This window comes from Chrysochloris asiatica, unplaced genomic scaffold, assembly GCF_000296735.1.
Source record: "Chrysochloris asiatica unplaced genomic scaffold, ChrAsi1.0 scaffold00008, whole genome shotgun sequence".
Lineage (NCBI taxonomy): Eukaryota > Metazoa > Chordata > Mammalia > Afrosoricida > Chrysochloridae > Chrysochloris > Chrysochloris asiatica.
This window is the reverse complement of record NW_006408526.1, coordinates 25,486,621-25,505,167: the sequence shown is the minus strand read 5'-3', so window position 1 is coordinate 25,505,167 and position 18,547 is coordinate 25,486,621. Positions and strand designations below refer to the sequence as shown.

The window sequence follows — 18,547 nt, the reverse complement described above, 5'->3', positions numbered from 1 at the left end:
TGATAAATACATGTTGTCAGATGCTATTTTGGTAATTGCACTGAGTTGATTATGAGATTTCATCTTTAATCTATTAAGATGCAAATGATAGTGAAAGATTTTTCTGTCAGAGCCATTTTTGCAATCCTGAATTAATCTATAATTGACCATGACTAATTAGGAGTCCTGGGGTAGCTCTGTGGGCTAATGCACTGGACTGCAAAGTCATTGGAACCACAAGATTGGCGGTTCAAGCTCACCAGCTGCTCCTTGGAATCTCTATACAGGGTCGCAATAGATTGGAACTGACTTGACGGCACTTAACAACAACAACAATAAATACCCTGGGATCCTGATGTGGTGCTGCTCCTAACCCACCAGCCGTTCCTCAGAAACCCTATACAGAGTCACTATGAGTCAGGATTGACTCGACAACATTTAACAGCAAACAATAACACATACCCAAAACTAAAAAACTCACTACCATCAAGTTGGAGCTCTGGTAGCGTAGTGGTTACGAATCCGGCTGCGAACCTTAGGGCCAGCAGTTCAACACTACCAGCTGTTCCGCGGGAGAACGATGAGGCTTTCTCCTCCCGTAAAGATTTACAGCCTCAGAAACCCTGTACAGGGTCACTATGGGTCGGAAACGACTCGACGGCACTTAACAACAACAACAACAACCATCAAGTTGGTTCCAACTCATGTAGACCTTGTGTAGGGTTTCTGAGCCTATAATTCTGCACAGCGGCAGAAAGCCTCCTCTTTCTCCCTCAGAGCAGCCGATGGGTTTGAATTGCCAAACTTGCAGTTAGCAGACCAATGTTTATCCTACAGAGTCGCTAGGACTCCTTACTAACACATACATCCATATAGATGTCTATAGAAACATACACATATATGCATAAACACAGTTGTATAGAGATGTAGATAAAGACAGGCAGAAATAGAGAAGTTTAAAGTCATGTTCATGAGTGAAATAGGCTTGCATTTTTCTTGTATTGTGCTATGCAGTTTTAGTATAAAACTTATTACCATTTCATAAAATTAATTGGACCGCTTTCCCCATTATTTAAGCTAGAGATATTTGTTCTCACTGGTAAGACCTTATCAGTCTGTGACTTTTGGAAGTGGGAAAAAAAATGGGGAAAGGTTTATCATCAGAGTGATTTATTATTATTATAAAATGGATATTTTCTATGCCGGTTTTCTATCGCTTTTGTGATAATTAAAGACTGTTTACATTTCCCAAAGACATATAAAAAGACTCTTTTTTATTTTTGTATTTTACTTTTATCATAGCTCACTATCTCGTGATTAAGGAGCTCTGGCAGCATAGTGGTTATGAATTGGGCTGCTAATCTCGCAGTCAGCAGTTTGAAACTACCAGCTGTTCTATGGGAGAAAGATGAGGCTTTCTGCTCCTGCCTGTAAAGGGTTGCTATGAGTCGGAACCGACTCCACGGCACATACAACAACATCTCCTGATTAGCCTTACCAGATGTTGTCAGGCATACAAATTTTTTCAAAGATACAACTTGGGTCCCGTTTATCTTTATTTTTAATTACGTGTTATTTACTTCCTTCTCAGCTCTTTTGGTTTACTCAGCCACTCCCTTACCAACCCCAGGGGTTTTATTCATTTGTGCTACAGTGTAATGGAGTCCAGGTGACTTTGTTTCCTGGAACTACTTTAACAACATACCACAAAAAGGAGTGGCTTTAAAAAGAGAAATGTATTGTCTCACAGTTCTGGGGGCTAGGAGTTGAGTCAGGGTATCCCAATGTTAATTCCTTCTGAGGGCTCTGAGGGAAATGTTTTATGGTTCTCTCCTTGCTTCTTATGGCTCATGAAATCTATGGCGTTTTCTGATTTGCGTTTGCCTCCGTAGTCACATGATTATCCTTCTGTCTTCCTCTTGTCTTCTTCTCTTATACACCACCTGCCAGATGGGATTAGAACCCACCCATTTTATTCTAGAATGATTTCATGTTAAGTCATAACAATGTCACATTCAAGGGCACCAGGGTCAGGATTACACATAGTTTGGGGTGGACACCATTTTATCCATAACATCAGGCATGAATTTTTTTAAAGCTTTATATGTGTCCTAAAGTATAAGAGACTCGACGGAACTTAACAACAACAACAACAAAGTATAAGAGAAGTCCTGGTGTGGCGCTGTGGGTTAATGCATCAGACTGTAAAGATATTGGAACTGCAAGAACGGCGGTTCAAGCTCACCAGTTGCTCCTCAGAAACTCTCTACAGGGTCTCTATGGCTGTGAACCTGACTTGATGGCACTTAACAACAACAACAACAAAGTATAAGAGAATTGACAACCACTGAATCCTAACCATTATTCACAAACTTCTCGGACCATAATTGTCTCTGAGGATTTAAGAAATATATATTCCTAGGCAATATGTTAAGTGAGTAGGATTCAATTGATCTGGACTGTAGCCCAGGAATTCATATTTTTAGAAAACTTTGGCAGATGCTTCTATCAACAACGTTTGCAAATCACTGAATTTGAGTACCTACAAAACGCAATCTAGTGCGAAAAGTGTAAGAAGTGATCTTTAAGGTGGTAGTGATTCCTAAATTAGAAGTTAACAGATGTTTAAGAGTTTTCAGAAAAATGTGCAAGTGGCAAGAAATTCAGGAAAAGTATCATTAAAAACATAAAACTTGAGAGAAAGAAGGTCAAGTCTTAAAAGTAGTTAGTCTCAAGAAAACAAAGAATGCAAGACTGCGGTGGGGGCGGGTGGATAGAAAGAACCAGAGAGTTAAATAGAGGCCACACCATAAAGCTATATTATGCAGACTAGACTTAACCCTCAGAGGAATGAGAAGCCATTGAAATTGTTTACAAAATGGTCAATACCAGTCCATTTTAGCTAATACCTAGGATATCCATGTTTATACATTACAACTAATTTTTAACAACTTCCAATTTTCCATTCCATTTTCTGATGATTAATGGATATTTACAGCTGTTTCTCCTCATTTTGGATTGTGCCCCATCAGAAAATGAAGGCCTCGAAATCTTACTCCATTTGTGTCCTCATGGTTAACTCTACTTTAAGGAGACAGCTTTCTCCAGTTGTCATTTAACTGAGGGGTGTTCCAACCTGAAGGTCTCATCTTTTGGCACTACTTCTGACAATATCCTCCTGGTGCTCTTCATCATATTCAATATTGAGTATTCTGGTGCTATCTGACCGTGTTCCACTGCTATTCATAATGTTTTCAGTGACTAAATATTCAGATGTAGTTCATTTCTCCTTCTTCCTATCTCTCTTAGTCTGGAAGCACATCTGAAACCTGTCCACCCTGGGTGATTCTGCTGGTATTTAAAATACCAGTGGTATAGCTTTCAGAATTGCAGCAACACAGAAACCACCATAGTATAACAAACTGACAGATGAGTGGTGGTTAGTGACAATAGAGAAAATTAATTGGAGAGAATGCATATAGCAAGACAAAGCTTATACCCTTAATGCAAATATGTTGCATATAGGTAAGAGATAACTGAAGTAGAATGAACAGAAATTAGTAATGACCTCTATCCTTAGATCACAGGTAGATCGCACCCAGCTACCATTACCAACCCATTCTGACCAGGGACACATGAATGATTCCAAATAAAATGGGAGAAAAAGTAGAACAAAACTCAAATTCTTTAAAATGGCCAGACTTACTAGTTACCCCTGAAACTATTACCCTAAGATGCCCTTTAAACTTTATACTGAAGCTACTACTGGGAGACATCCTTCAGCTAAATGACAAATTGGCACACAAGATAAATGATACAGAACTTCCAGCAAGATGGTGGACGAGGCAGATGCACTATCTGGATCCTCTACAACAAAGGTACGAGATAAAACAGACACAGATGAAAATTCTGGAACCCTGAACTTCTGAGGAAAGGTTAGAGAAGTGGATTGACTGCTTGCTGGAACAAGAAGTTGAGCAGGAATGGCAAGAGAGAGAGACTAACTCGTGAACAGCTAGCTAGACACAATACAGCTATCTTCTGAGCAGCTTTGGCTGAGCAGATTCACACAGGTGAGGGTGACGGTGTGATTCCTTCTTTTTTTCTCACACTCCCCTGGTGACCAGAGGTGTGACCAGATCCCACCCTCCTCCACACCCAGCAGAGACCATGTTTTTCTGAGTTCAGAGTCATGTAGTTAGGAGTCATGCCAGTGTGAGGCAGAGGCCAGCTGTGCCACTTTGGGGTCTCGATTCAGGCATAAGCAACTGTAGACCTACAGAGCCCACACAGACACCAGATGAGCATTTAACCAGACACCCTTCCCTCAGCTGACCGGTGGTCCTAACAGACACTGAAGCTAGTTCCATCGAGGACCTCATGAACTGCTTCCAGACTGAGTGCCCTGAACATATATAACACCAAGACTGGTCAGAACTCCATCTAGGGTCAGGAACTCTGCTGTCGCATCTCTCCCACTTTCACCTCATGAGCTTCTTGGTTTGCAGGAGCCCCCAGAGTTTTTCCTCTCTGGGTCCAACAGCTACACTATTTTTGTTTTGTTTTGTTTTGGAGTGGGGGGTTGTTTTTTGGTTTTCCTTTTGTTGCTTCATTTTTTGTTTGTTTATTTATTCTTTCTTCTCCTTCTTCTCTTTCCATTCCCTTGAATTTTACCTTTTCTAGCTCTGCTTTTGTTTTTCCTTCTTTTCTTCTGTTTCTCATTTCCCCTCTTCTTCCCCCTTTTGATCTTTCTTTATTACTCTTTATTCTGTCTTTTCATCTTTCCTCTCTCCAGTTGTTCTAAGTGTTTAATTTCTTCCTTTTATTTCCTCTCTTATTTTTCTCTTCTATAGTTCCATATTCTAGTAACTCTTTTCTCTTTTTATTTTTTCTTAAGTGGTTTTTAATTTCCTCTCTTATTTTTAACTTCTATTACTCTATTCCCCTGTCCCTCTTCTGTCTTCATATTTATTACAATCTTTTTTTCTGGTTGCTGCCTGTTTTTATTTAATTTTTCCTTTATTACCTTCTCTTTTTATTGTTCATTCTTTGTTTATTCTGTTTTGTTTTCTTATGTTTTTGAGGGGGTGAAGGGTTTTCGCTTTCCCACCCAACAGGAGACAGAAACTGCCCATACAGCCCAACCACGAGGGAAGAGCTAATACCAGCTCCCATATCACCTGATCAGCAATAGAAAGCAGCCAACACACCAGCCAAACCACCCTAAATTGCAGTAAATAAACAGTGAATGAGAACGGTATACACACTTCCATTCTCTAATGACACTCACAGAAAACAGTTGGCAAGAGCCTAAGAACACATCAACAGACAATCATCCATTAAATACAAGTACAACCCCAAAATGCCCCAGAGACACAGACAATTTCACCTCACATGAAGAAACAAGAATGAATGGCTCCAACAAATGACAAAGATGAGGATCCAGAAAATAATTCTGAGGAAGAAAAGGTAATGGAACTAATTGAAAAGGAATTCCAAAAAATTATATTTAGGTACCTTATAAGGATTAACAGAAATATCAAGGAAAGCAAGGACAACACGGAAAAAAACCTTAGAAGAATTAAGAAAACCTCTACAAGATCATATACCCAGCAAAGATGTCCCTCAGATATGACAGCAAAATTACGTCATTTCCTGATAAAAAGAAATTCAAGGAATTTGTAATGACCAGACCAACTTTACAAGACTGAGAACCAACAACAGCAGACAACGACCTAAGATTACCATACATGTCAGTATCACTGAGAATTCAATCCAGATATAGAAGTATTTAAAGGAAAAACAAACCTACAAGACTGGAAATAGGGAACCAGCAATATCAATTTATAATGAAGTCAACTGCACAGCAAAAAGAGGGAATAGTGTAGATACAGAACTTCCAAATAGAAAGAATTCAAGTAGATTTCAAGATAACACAGACTGTCTTAAATAGAGAAGGAAAAATAATAAATTCAAAGAAAATCAATAACCTCCACTTCAAAATAAAAAGGGAAACCAGAAAGATTTAATAAACATGAACACAACAGAAATCAAGAAAATGAAAACAAAAGCCACAAAAAAAAAAAAAAAATGAACTCAGTCAGTGCAGAAAATTACGTGGAACAAAGAAACCAACAGCATCACCAAAAAAAAGCACACACACACAGAAAAATGACAGCAATCAACTCATATCTACTGATTATTACACAGAATGCAAATAGATTAAATACCCCAGTCAAGAAACATAAAGAACAGAATGGATAAGGAAACAGGAAATATCAGTATGGTGTCTACAAGAGACATATCAAAAAGACAGAGACAGCCTAAGTGTTCATCAATAGACTGGTTAAACAAATTTTGTTACATCACACAATAGGATATAATGCAATGTTGAAGAATAACGATGAATCTGTAAAACACTTCACAACATGGTTGAACTTTGGAGGATGTTATGCTGAGGGAAATTAGTCAATAACATAAGGACAAATATTGTATGAGACCAGTGCTGGAAAAAGCTAAAAAAAGATTTTCTTAATAAAAGAAACAATCAATGGTGATTGGTGGGGAGGGGTATGGAAAATGATTTACAGGCTAGAAGGTAGGCACATGTTACCGTGGGTGATGGGGCAGGCAATATACAACTGAGGGTGGTTAGCAGAGGAAGGATAAAGTAGAGGAGATACAGGGAAGAATGTAGTAGTTAGTGAATACAGGTAAATACTGGAAACCATACACAGGGTAGCTATGGGTCAGAATCAACTCGATGACACTTAACAACAACATCAACTGTTAACTGTTGGTACATAGAGGGGATTGCAATCATTGTAATGAAAATAAAGTATATGATTTTCTGAATGTAACCTGATGATCTGTCTATAAACCTTCACTCAATTCACAACAAAAAGTTTAAAAATCAATAAATAAATGATATCACCCATTAGTACTATGATCTTTTATGAATCATCTGTTATTGTTGTTGTTGTTGTTAAGTGCCATCAAGTCAATTCTGACCCATAGCGACCCTGAGCAGGGTTTCCGAGGCTGTAAATCTTTATGGGAGCAGAAAGCCTCATTTTTCTCCTGCAGAGCAGCAGGTAGTTTTGAACTGCTGACCTTGAGGTTCACAGCCCGATTCGTAACCACTACGCTACCAGAGCTCCTTTACAAATCATCTACATGAGACCAAATAGTCAATATTTACCCTCCAGCAATGATGAGAAAGTAAGGGGTACAAGAAAGCTAAATTAATGGAAATGGAACATAACAAATATCATTGAACAACAAGTATAGAAAATCAATGCAATGTTATTTAAAAAGAGAGAGAGAGAAATTAGTGAAGAATGGATGGCAGGTGCATAATAAAAGGAAGATCAAATGCACCTGCATCAATTTATTACTCAAATGGGAGTAAATCAAAAAGTATTGCTACAAAATCATAGAAAACTTTCTTTAGAAAAATATATCATTTAAAGCTATTGTTTCTCAGCATGTGCTTCATTTAGATCTATGCACTTTCTGAGGGTGGTGTCTCTATCACAATAACCCTTCCCCCAAAGAATTTTTCACTCTTTGAAATTTATCACGTTAAAATGGCAGTTTGGCATCTTTCAAGGACTCAAATTGTGTTCCCTTTTCAATGATCTTTGAGAGTCACACATCTTTATTGACTCCATGGGCTTGGAGCACCGCTCTTTTCATGCTCTGGCTTTTGGTTCTGCCACTGCTGCTCCTCTGCCACTCCTCCAGGGTCACAGCTTTCTGACCTTGGGTGATGGAGGTTCAATGCACAGAGGTCTTGGGGTCCAAAGGACATACTCCACTCCTGGCTCTTTTTCTTGAATGGTAATGAGATTACCCCTCCTGCTTCTAAGATGGCTCATTTTATACCCATATAAGTTCCAAATTTTCACAATTAACTCAGTTAACAGTCACTCATAACTGAATCCTATAATCCATCAGCATCTTCCCTCGCCTTCTCTTACCCAGGCGCATTAGGAAAATGCAGTTAGGTGGGACTTACAAAGACTATGGCTAGAGTCACCACAGCACAATAATCTTCGGAGCTGACCTCTTTGACTGAATTTAACTGGCCTTGGGAAGTCACTGTTTTGAGTGGACTACTTTGTTTTGTTTTGTTTAGGGTGCCCTAATGGTGTGGCTTTGTGGAATAAAGCACTGGACCACAAAGTCAGTTTGAATCACAAGGTTGGCAGTTCAAATTCATCAGCTCCTCCTTGAAAACCTTATATAGGGTTACTATTAGTCAGAGCCACCTCAATGGCACTTAACAACACCAACCACAACAGTTCCACTAGGCGTCCTGGTGTGGTGCTACAGGATAACGCACTGGACCTCAAGGTCGATGTAAACTGCAAGGAGAGCAGTTCAAATCCACCAGCCATAACTTGGAAATTTTACACAGGGTTGCTATGAGTCAGAGCTGACTCGACAGCACTTAACAACAACAACAATAATGCAACTAAGTGTAGCCTTGTAAGAAAATTTGTCTGTAGTCAACCACTGGTCACAGAGACATGTTTAAACACGTTTTCTCCCTTTAAAAAAAAAAAAAAATTTATTGTGAATTGTGGGAAGGATTACAGAGCAGAAAATCAGCGTTACATTCAACAATTCATACATATTTTGGTTCATCTCTTCAATTGCAATCCCATCAGTATAACATGGAGTCCTCGTATGGTGCTGCGGGTTAATGAGCTAGACTGCAAAGTAGTTTGAGCCACAAGGTTGGTGGTTCAAACTCACCAGCTGCTCCCCAGAAACCCTATACAGGGTTACTATGGGTCAGAATAAACTTGACAGTACTTAACAACAACAATAGAACATTACTTATCCCTCCTCTTCCCTGTTTCCTGTTTTCATTTCTCCTACTTTCCTAATTCTTCTGAACTTTAGAATATGCCTGTGTATGTATGAACTGGAACCCTATTAGCAATATTGTTTTATTTGCTCCTGTAAGTATTCGCTGAGCTACACATTTTAGGTTTAACACTTTATTCACAGTTATCAGGCATTCTCTAAAAGATGGTGGTGAAAATAGGAATTTCCATACTTTATCAATAATTTTCAGAGATTCTAAATAATGTTGATGATATGTAAATACATATTTATGCTCACTGTAAGTAAAAATTATTAGAGACTGGTTCATTTCATAGTAAGACACATTCCTGTTCATCTCAGTTTTGGTCTGACTTCAACTTTCCCATCTCCCTGTGTCATTAGAGTCCTACCATGATACTCTCAGACCCTGAAGCACCACTGAGATCAACAGAGACTGACCTGAGGGTAAAGGAAATCATGAAGAAATTAGAGCAGTTGATGCCACCCAGACCTTTCCCCCACATGAATGCCACCAGCAGCGCAGCCTACAGTAGAGTCACCGTGCTAAACCCTCAAGACACCTACTGCACCGGGGAGCAGCTAGACCTGCTGCTGGAAATGAGGGACCACCTGGGATGCAGGAAGGAGTACGGTGGGGATTTCCTGAGAGCCAGGATATCTTCCCCAGCCCTGAAAGCAGGTGCTTCAGAGTAGGTGACTGACTTCAACAATGGCACCTACCTTGTCCGCTTCACTCTGTTCTGGGAGGGCAAGGTGTCTCTGTCCCTGCTGCTCCTCCACCCCAGTGAAGGGGTGTCAGCTCTCTGGAGAGCAAGGAACCAAGGCTACAACAAGATTATTTTCAATGGTAAGTTTACCAATGGCACTACCCATGTCTTCACTGAGTGTGGCCTGGCCCTCAACACGAGTGAAGAACTGTGCCAATACCTGGATGCTGGAGATCAAGAAGCTTTCTACTGTGTGAAACCTCAACATATGCCCTGTGGGGCCTTGACCCACATGACCACCAAGAATCGAGAAATTTCTTATCTGACTGTCAAGGAGAAAAGTCTTTTCACCAGGTAAATATACTTTCATTTTACATTACCCATTTCAGTTATTGAGCATGGTCCTCTCAGATTCCTCCTCTACTCAGGATTCAGACCAGACGTGATGTCTTCATGAGGTCCCCTACTCATGGCTGCCACTGCCAACATGTGCATTTTCACTGAATAGCTTAATAAAAGATGGCTGCAAAGGAGGAACTCCATAGCATGTATGCCTGTACTTCTCCATAATGTGGAATAGTCTCAGAGTCAGTCATTCCTTTACTTATTAATTATATTCTGTGGGGAAATGTTCTGCTGTCTGTTAACATAGATGGTACACCATAAGAGGATTCCTTGAATAATGTATGATAACATCCATACTTCTTCATCCTCATTGTTGTTGTTAGGTGTCATCGAGACGGTACCCATAGAGACCTTATTTATGCACAGCAGAACAAAACACTGCCCAGTCCTGGGCCAGCCTCACTACTGTTGCCACACTTGAGTCCATCGATGCTGCCACTTGGCCAGTCCATCTCGTTGGGGATCTTCCTCTTTTTTTCTGACCCTCCACCTTACCAAACACAATGTCCTGCTCAGCGACTAGTCCCTTCTGACAATATGTCCGAAGTATGAGAGAAGAAGTTTGGCCATCCTGGCTTCCAAGGAGCACTCTGGCTGCATTTCTTCCAAAACGGATCTATTTGTTCTTTTGGCAGCCCGCGGCACTTTCAATATTCTTCTCCAACACCACCACTCAAAAGCATCAATTCTTTTACGGTCTTCCTTATTCACTGTTCAGCTTTCACATCCATATGAGGTGATTGAAAATACCATGGCTTGGGTCAGGTGCACCTTAGTTCGTAAGCTGATTTCTTTGCCTTTCAACACTTTAAAAAGGTCTTGTGCAGAAGATTTGCCTAATGCAATATGTCGTTTGATTTCTTGACTGCTGCTTCCGTGAGTGTTGATAGTTGATCCAAGAAGAATGAAGTCCTTGACAACTTCAATCTTTTCTCCATTGATAAGAATGTTGTTTATTAGTCCAGTGCTGAGAACTTTTGTTTTCTTTACATTGAGGTGTAATCCATACTGAAGTATGGATTTGATCTTGATCTTCATCAGTAAATATTTTAAGTCCTCTTCACTTTCAGCAAGCAAGGTTGTATCATCTGCATATCTCAGGTTGTTAATTAGTCTTCCTCCAATCCTGATGCCACATTTTACTTCATATAACCCAGCTTCTCGTATTATTTGCTCAGAATACAGGTTGAATAAGTATGGTGAAAGAATACAACCCCGTCGCACACCTTTCCTAATTTTAAGCCATTCAGTGTTGCCATGCTCTGTTTGAACAACTGTCTCTTAGTCCATGCAGAGATTCCTCATGAGCATACTAAGTGTTCTGGAATACGCATACTTCGCATAGCTTGTCATGATCCACACAGTCAAAAGCCTTTGCATAGTCAATAAAGCACAGGTAAACATCTTTCTGGTATTCTCTGCTTTCAGCCAAGATCCATCGGACATCAGCAGTGATATTCCTCGTTCCACGGCCTCTTCTGAATCCGGCTTGAACCTCTGGAAGTTCTCTGTCAATATATGCTTGCAGCCATTTCTGTATTACCTTTAGTAAAACTTTACTGGCATGGGATATCAAAGATATTGTCCGATGATTTCTGCATTGCACTGAGAACCATAGCCTACTTAAATTGATAAATTAGTCATCACACCCTGACTGAAAAGGCCTTCACATAATGGAGTGTAAGCATATCTCTATCAATCATGGATGCATCAACAGCATGTCTTTCTCCTCTTGCTTATAAACAGATGCTAATTTCTTGATCTCCTTGTTCTCTGCTAAACTGGAAAACACTTCACTGCTGCAAATGAACTATCAGGGTCTTTTCATGGATCATTATGAGCACTGACAAAGAGTAAGTATCATACCTGTGGTCACCACAAATCACAAAACCTATGAGTCTTTCTCTTGCCAATCCCTGAGACCATCTACTAATTCCAGACTCTAGCTCATTTGCCAACTTTCCATAAACCTCAGAGACTCAGTTCACTGCCTTTTCTCACTCCATTCTGCCACCATCCATTTTATTACTTGGCATTCCCCTCCTCTAGGCCTGGCGCTGTGTGTGAATGCGCTGGACTGCAAAGTCAGTTTGAACCAAAATGTTGATGGTTCAAACTCACCAGCCGCTCGTCGGAAATCCTATACAGGGTCAGAACCAACTCGATGGCACTTAACAGCAACAACAGGCCTGGCAACAGAGCAAAATGTTAGATTTGCAGCAATTGCTTTCTTAGTCATTTCCAAAGCCATGTGTATGGTCTTTTTTCCTTTAAAGATTCAAAAGACATTTTAATTGCTAAGAGGAAATAGTGACTATATACATTTTAGAATCTTACCTAGTTATCCAAGTTTTGGTTCCTAATCTGTAGTCTTTGACGTCCTTCTGAAACTATTAAAAGCCTAGTTGGGTTTCTGTTTCTTTCCTTTTATCACTGATTATGTAGCTCATCAAATCTTGCCCCACCCACTACCTGTGTCCATGCCTAAGTCCCACTAAGAGTGAAAGGCATGTTGACCCCTTCCCTCCTCTTGGGATTCAACCTTAAGAGGCAACCAAAGCAGATGATCAGACACCATTTATAAACCTGTTTTACCTGGCACCTGGGTCCCCATTCTACCTTGGCCCCTTTCTTCTTGCTTTATGTAAGTCTTCTTGACTTACATAAACACAAATGTGGGTCTGAAACAAAGGGTAGGCCAAAGGGAGTAAGGACTTTGAAGCAGGAGGAGTTAGGTAGTCTTTCATCTACCTGTGTGTATTGGAGGAAATAAATACAATGTATATTTATTCCTGCATTTGATTGAACACTAATCTTGGCCAAATGTTAGGGATACAGGAGTGGACAAGACAAATAAATTACCTCCCGTCATAAACTTACATAAGCAATTTTCTGAGAAAATGTGATAGTGTAATAGGAAGTATAGTGTCTTAGTTCTCTTGTGCTGCTATAACAGAAATACCATGAGGAGATGACTTTGACAAGCAGAAATGTATCCTCTCCCAGTTTAGGAGGCTGCAAGTCCAAATGCAGAGCACTGGCTCTGGACAGAGCTATTTCTTTGTCTTCCTCCGGCATCTGTAGGTCCAGCATTCCTTAGAGATCTCTGTATTTCTTGACACCAGTTGTTCCCTGGATTGAGGAGTTTTGCAGTGCAGAAATCGCATGTCCAAAGGATGCCCTCCACTGACAGCTCCTCTTTCTTGGCAGTAGTGGTTCCTTCTTTCTCTGCTCACTTCTCTCTCATTTCCTATCTCAAAAGAAATTGGCTCAAGACACAGCCTAATCCTGTAGATTGCATCTGACCTCGTTAACGTCATAGGAGTGAGCATTGACAACACATTGGACAATTGCATCAGAGCAGGGCTGATCACATCAGACCACATCTTAGGATGGATCGTGTTGTACTAGAATTCATCATGTAGGTGTTAACTCCATTTTAACTGCCAAACCACTGAGAATCCTGGCCCGGTCAAGTGGACACAAAACCTTAACTGTCAAACCTGGATAAAGAGGGTCATGCGATCAAAAGGTTTTCATGCTGAGGAGCCTGGCACCCTTAGTAAGTGATGCAGAGACAATAAAGATTTTAAGCAGCAGCGTAGTTGCTTTTGCAATTAGAAAGGATGCTTTAACAGTGGTGTTGAAGAATTTTGTTGAGGTAAAACTGGGAGAAGCTAGCCAATTAGAGGTGTACAATAATCTAAGAAATATATAATGTGAACTTGCATAGTTACTATAGAGCATAAAGAAAGGAACTTGAAGATTAAAAAATATTTTGAATCTAAAACTCCAAGACCCATTGATTGCGTTTGGCCAATGAGCAGAGCAGCCCTGAACTTTGGTGTTCTCAGCAGAGCAAACCGTCTTCCAAAATCCTAATATATTTGCAATGCTCAATATTCTAAATTTTACTTCAACAATAATCGTTTAAAATCTGCCTTCGCTCCAAAGCAGGTGAATTATATTATCTGTACTGGGAGGACAGGCAGAAAGCTAATTAATCATTCTGGGTTTTTTTGGTTTTTTCTCAAGGTCCAATGTAGGAGTTGAAATGATGAAAGACCTTAAACATGCTGTTGTCTCCCAATGTAACAGTAAGTTGACTTCGTCCCTTGGTAGGGATTGCTTGGCACAAGTGTTTGAAGGGACATTGTTACACAGAAGAAAGTTTACCAACACCAATTTCAGTAATCATAATTGTCCTGGAGCTCAATTTCTAGCTGTTGTCTATTGGGACAAACATCTTGGATGTTATAAAGATATATCACATCTAGCAAATAGTTTCAAAATCAGCTTATTGCATGTTTCTGGGACTTTAAACCTGGTCTTCCTGATTCAGTCACGGCTAATGAAGTAGCAATGGGACAGATCAGAGTTGTTAAAATGTGGGTGAACCGGAACGCTAACCAAAATGAGAGAAATTATGAATTGGAACCCTGCTAAGAAACTTAGTCTATTTCTTAGAAAACAAAGGCAGTGAGCAAGTTGTAGAGCAACCAAATCTCTTGACTGGTAGAGTCAGAAACAGCAGTACCCTACTCAAAGATGGTGGCCACCTGAACCATTTGGAATGTGCCACCCTCGGTAGCCCTGGCAATATGCATGCCTCTTTGAAGTCTCTTATTTCAGGGTCTCAGCACATAAGTTTCCCGTTCCAGTTATTGTCCTGTTTCACACAATTTTTTTAAATCCAGGTCTGTCTGATTGCGCTTTGTCAGCCTTGACTGAACTAGTTCAAACCTTTCTGAAGCCCTCCATGGTTCATCTGAATTTATCCAAAGGGGAAAACATTAGTATTCTACATTCATATTTAATCCTGGGAGCTTGCTCACAGAACCAGCGATTCTGTCTAAGGCACCAGGCAAAATGTCTTTGTTAGCTATCCATAGCCCCAGTGTGGGAGTATTTTGGTTTGGGTCTCTTAGTTCTCTGCTGGCATAACTTCCTCACTTTTAATTAAAGCACTCAACAATTTTATATGGAGTTTCCATTTTTACTAAATGTGTTTTAATGACAAATGCAATGCCATGATTTTTAGAAAAGAATAATGTTCACGTTGAAGTCCTGGTCTAGCACTGTAGAATAAACACTGAACTGTTAACCAGCTGCTCCTCAGAAATCCTGTACAGAGTCAGAACCAGTGCGACAGCACTTAACAACAACAACAAAGCCCATCTTACCTTATCAATAAGCTTTGTTATGAGACTTACTTCAGCAAATGTTTACTAAGGGTCTATAAGCTATAAGGTATTATGGACAAATGGAAGAGAATAAACACTTCACAAAGTTGCAATCTGAAAGACATGCAACCAACAAACTTACAAACAAAGTCCAAAGGGCTTCTGTTAAAGTTGGTATCTGACTGGGTCCTGAAGGATTGCTATGGTCAGAAACAAAGTAAAGAGAAACCTCATAAAGATCCTAAGTAGGATTGCCAGATGTAGCAAGTAAGGAATACAGGACATCTAGCTAAACTTTAATTTCTAACTGCCTACCGCAACTTGGGTTGGCAGACATATGACCATTATGCTCCCTGAAAGCCAGGATGGACAGACTTTCCCTCTCATACTGTGGACATATTTTCAGGAAGGACCAGTCCCTGGAGAAGGATATCAGGTTTGGTAAAGTGGAGGGTTGCAGAAAAAGAAGGAGAACCCCAATAAGATGGATTGGCCAAGTGGCAGCAACAATGGGTTCAAATGTAGCAATGATTGTGAGGTTGGTGCTGGACGGGGCAGTGTTTCATTCTGTTGTGCATAGGGTCGCTATGAATGGGTACCGACTCAATGGACCCTAACAACAACAATTATATATATATATATATTATATTTATATATATTATATATATATAATTCCATGGGAGAATTATATATATATATATAGTTCCATGGGAGAAAAGTGAGGTTTTCTACTCCTGAAAAGATTACAGCCTTGGAAATCCTACATAGGGTTTGCTATAAATTGTAACTGACTCAACAGCATTTAACAACAAAATGACAATCCATACTTACATACGAGGTGAGTCAACAATTATCCACACTCTAGTTGTATTAAAATGCCTGTCCACATCCACAGCTGATGGCAACATTAAGCATGCATGTGAAATGATTCTGTCTAATAGACAAGCGACAATGGATTATGTGACATATCATTTGCAAATCAGCCATGACTCTGCCTATGAAATAATCCACGGCACATTTGGGTTTCCAAAAGTTTGTGCGAGATGGGTATCAAAACAACTTATGGAAGAGCATAAACAGAAGCGTTTGGACATTTGCAAACAAAATTTGGACTGATACTCGAAGGAAGGTAAAAATTCCTCTTAAATAATCATTGCTGGTGATGAGACATGGATTCATCATATGAACCTGAGAGTAAATGGCAGAGTATGTAATGGAAACATCCTCAATCACCGACCAAGAAAAAGTTAAAAAGTCAGCCATCAGCAGGAAAATTGATGCTTACAGTTTTCTGGAAATTTCAAGGGCCAGAATTGGACACTATCAGGAAAACGGTTCAATAATCAACAGAGCTCGTTACAGTGAGATGCTCATTGAAGGGCTGAAGCCTAAACTTCAGATTAAATGCAGAAGACTGTTATCCAAGGAAGTTGTGATCTTGCAGGACAATGTAAGTCCACACACCTCTGCCCACACTGTTGACACACTACAAAAATTCCATTTTGAGATGTATATCCCTGATGTAGCTCCACTGGACTTTCACCTGTTTGGTCCCTTGAAAGAAGCCCTTCAATGATGAAGATTCACCTCTGTTGAAGCAATGAAGACAGTGGTCCATTCGTGGCTTGCAGCTTAGCATAAGATATTTTTTAATAAGGGAATGCAAAAGCTTGTTGACAGATGGACAGAGTGCATTGAAAAGCAAGGAGAGTATGTCCAAAAAAATGATGTATTTGTCTTTTCTAAATGTTGACTAAAATAAATTCTACTGCCAGAATGTGGGTAATTTTTGACTCACTCTCATATCCTGTCCCCTCATGGCAAACGATTCATGCTAGACTACTAACCCAAAGATTGGCAACTCAAGCCCACACAGCAGAGCAACAGAAGACAGGCCTGGGAATCTTCTTCCATAAAAATGACAGTGAAGAAATCCCTGTGGACTAGTTCTACACTGTATCACATGGAATCACCATTTTTAGAATTGACTCAATGGGTTTGCATTTTGTTTTGTTTCATTTTATTTATATCTATTTGGATTGAGGTAAAGGAAAAATATTACACAGAGCATTAACACGTATTACTTGTGAGGAATAATTTAAATTTAGTTGTACAGTCTGTATTTTTATTTCACCCCTAGTGATGATAAAAAATTACTATGAACTGTGCTCAGTACTTTATTGGGGGTGATATAAGGTGGAATGTAACAAAGAATGGGGTTTGAAAGGGAGAAATGAACTAAAGTATGGAAATTCTCAAGGGCCACATTGAGGTTCCAGTAGGCTTTTGAAACCAATTAAGGAAGAGAGTTATATGATCAACCTTGTGCTTTAAAAAGTTAATTCACAATTTAATAAAATATACATGAGCTATGAAAGGAGCACTGGTAGTGTAGTGGGTTACATGCTGGGTTGTTAACAAAAAGGTCAGCAGTTCGACCTTGGGAGAAAGAAGAGGCTTTTTGCTCCCATAATGATTTACAGCCTCAGAAACCCTATACAGGGTTGCTGTGAGTTGGAACCGACTCAATAGCACTTAACAATATGAACTATAGAAAGATCATTTCAAATATGACTAAATTTTATAAAGGATACAAAACCTAATAAATAGGAAAAAATGCACTTCTCCTAGATGGGTTGACTTGATATTAAATAGATGTCAATAATCTCGGAATTAGTTTCCTGTTGCCACTATAACAAATTACTATAAGCATAGTTGCTTAAGACAACTAAAATATACTTCATTCGTTTAAAAGTCTGACATAGATCTCACTGAGCTTAAGAAAAAGTATCACCATTAGAATTTAGAATTCTCTCTAGGGGAGAATCCTTTTTGTTGCAATCTCCCGCTTTTAGAAGTTGCCCATATGCCTCACAACCACCTTCCATCATCTTCAGAGTCAACAACAGCATGTTGAATTCTCATGTTACATCACTCTGACCCACTCTAAGAGTTCCTTCTTCCACACTTAAGGATTGGAGGAACACAGATAATCCAAGAAATTTTCACAAGCCCAAGTCCATACCCTCATTCACATCTGGAACATCCCTTTGCTGCCAAAGGTAACATCTACACAAGTTCAGGGGATCAGGACATGGAGACATTTAAGGGGCTGCTAGTCTGTCGATCATAATCTCTAAACTCAATCTCAACAAACAGAAAGGAATCCTAGTAACATTTCCCACATATTATTAAAAATATTTAAGCTTATTCTAAAATTCTTAAGTAAAATAAATATGCAAGAGTAATCATAATAGGATGTGTTATTTCTTTGAAATATTCTGGCAGAACAGTTAGTTTGACATGTGGCAAAATGTATACCCTGACATATAATAATAAACAGAAATGTTACTTTCTCATCAAAAAATTCTACATATTGTTGTTGCTAAGTTCGCTATTGATAGATTCTCTGGG

General features: G+C 39.5%; 1 protein-coding gene across 1 annotated transcript in view; it reads left to right on the top strand.

Annotated features, from left to right (window-relative positions):
- The first annotated feature begins 9,228 nt into the window (after positions 1–9,228).
- Positions 9,229–18,547, top strand: part of NXPE1 (neurexophilin and PC-esterase domain family, member 1) — a 25,133-nt gene continuing 15,814 nt past the window's right edge. Inside the window, 2 exon segments of the mRNA XM_006878323.1 lie at positions 9,229–9,899; positions 13,986–14,047. Of these exon segments, the coding sequence (XP_006878385.1) occupies positions 9,229–9,899; positions 13,986–14,047 (733 nt within the window).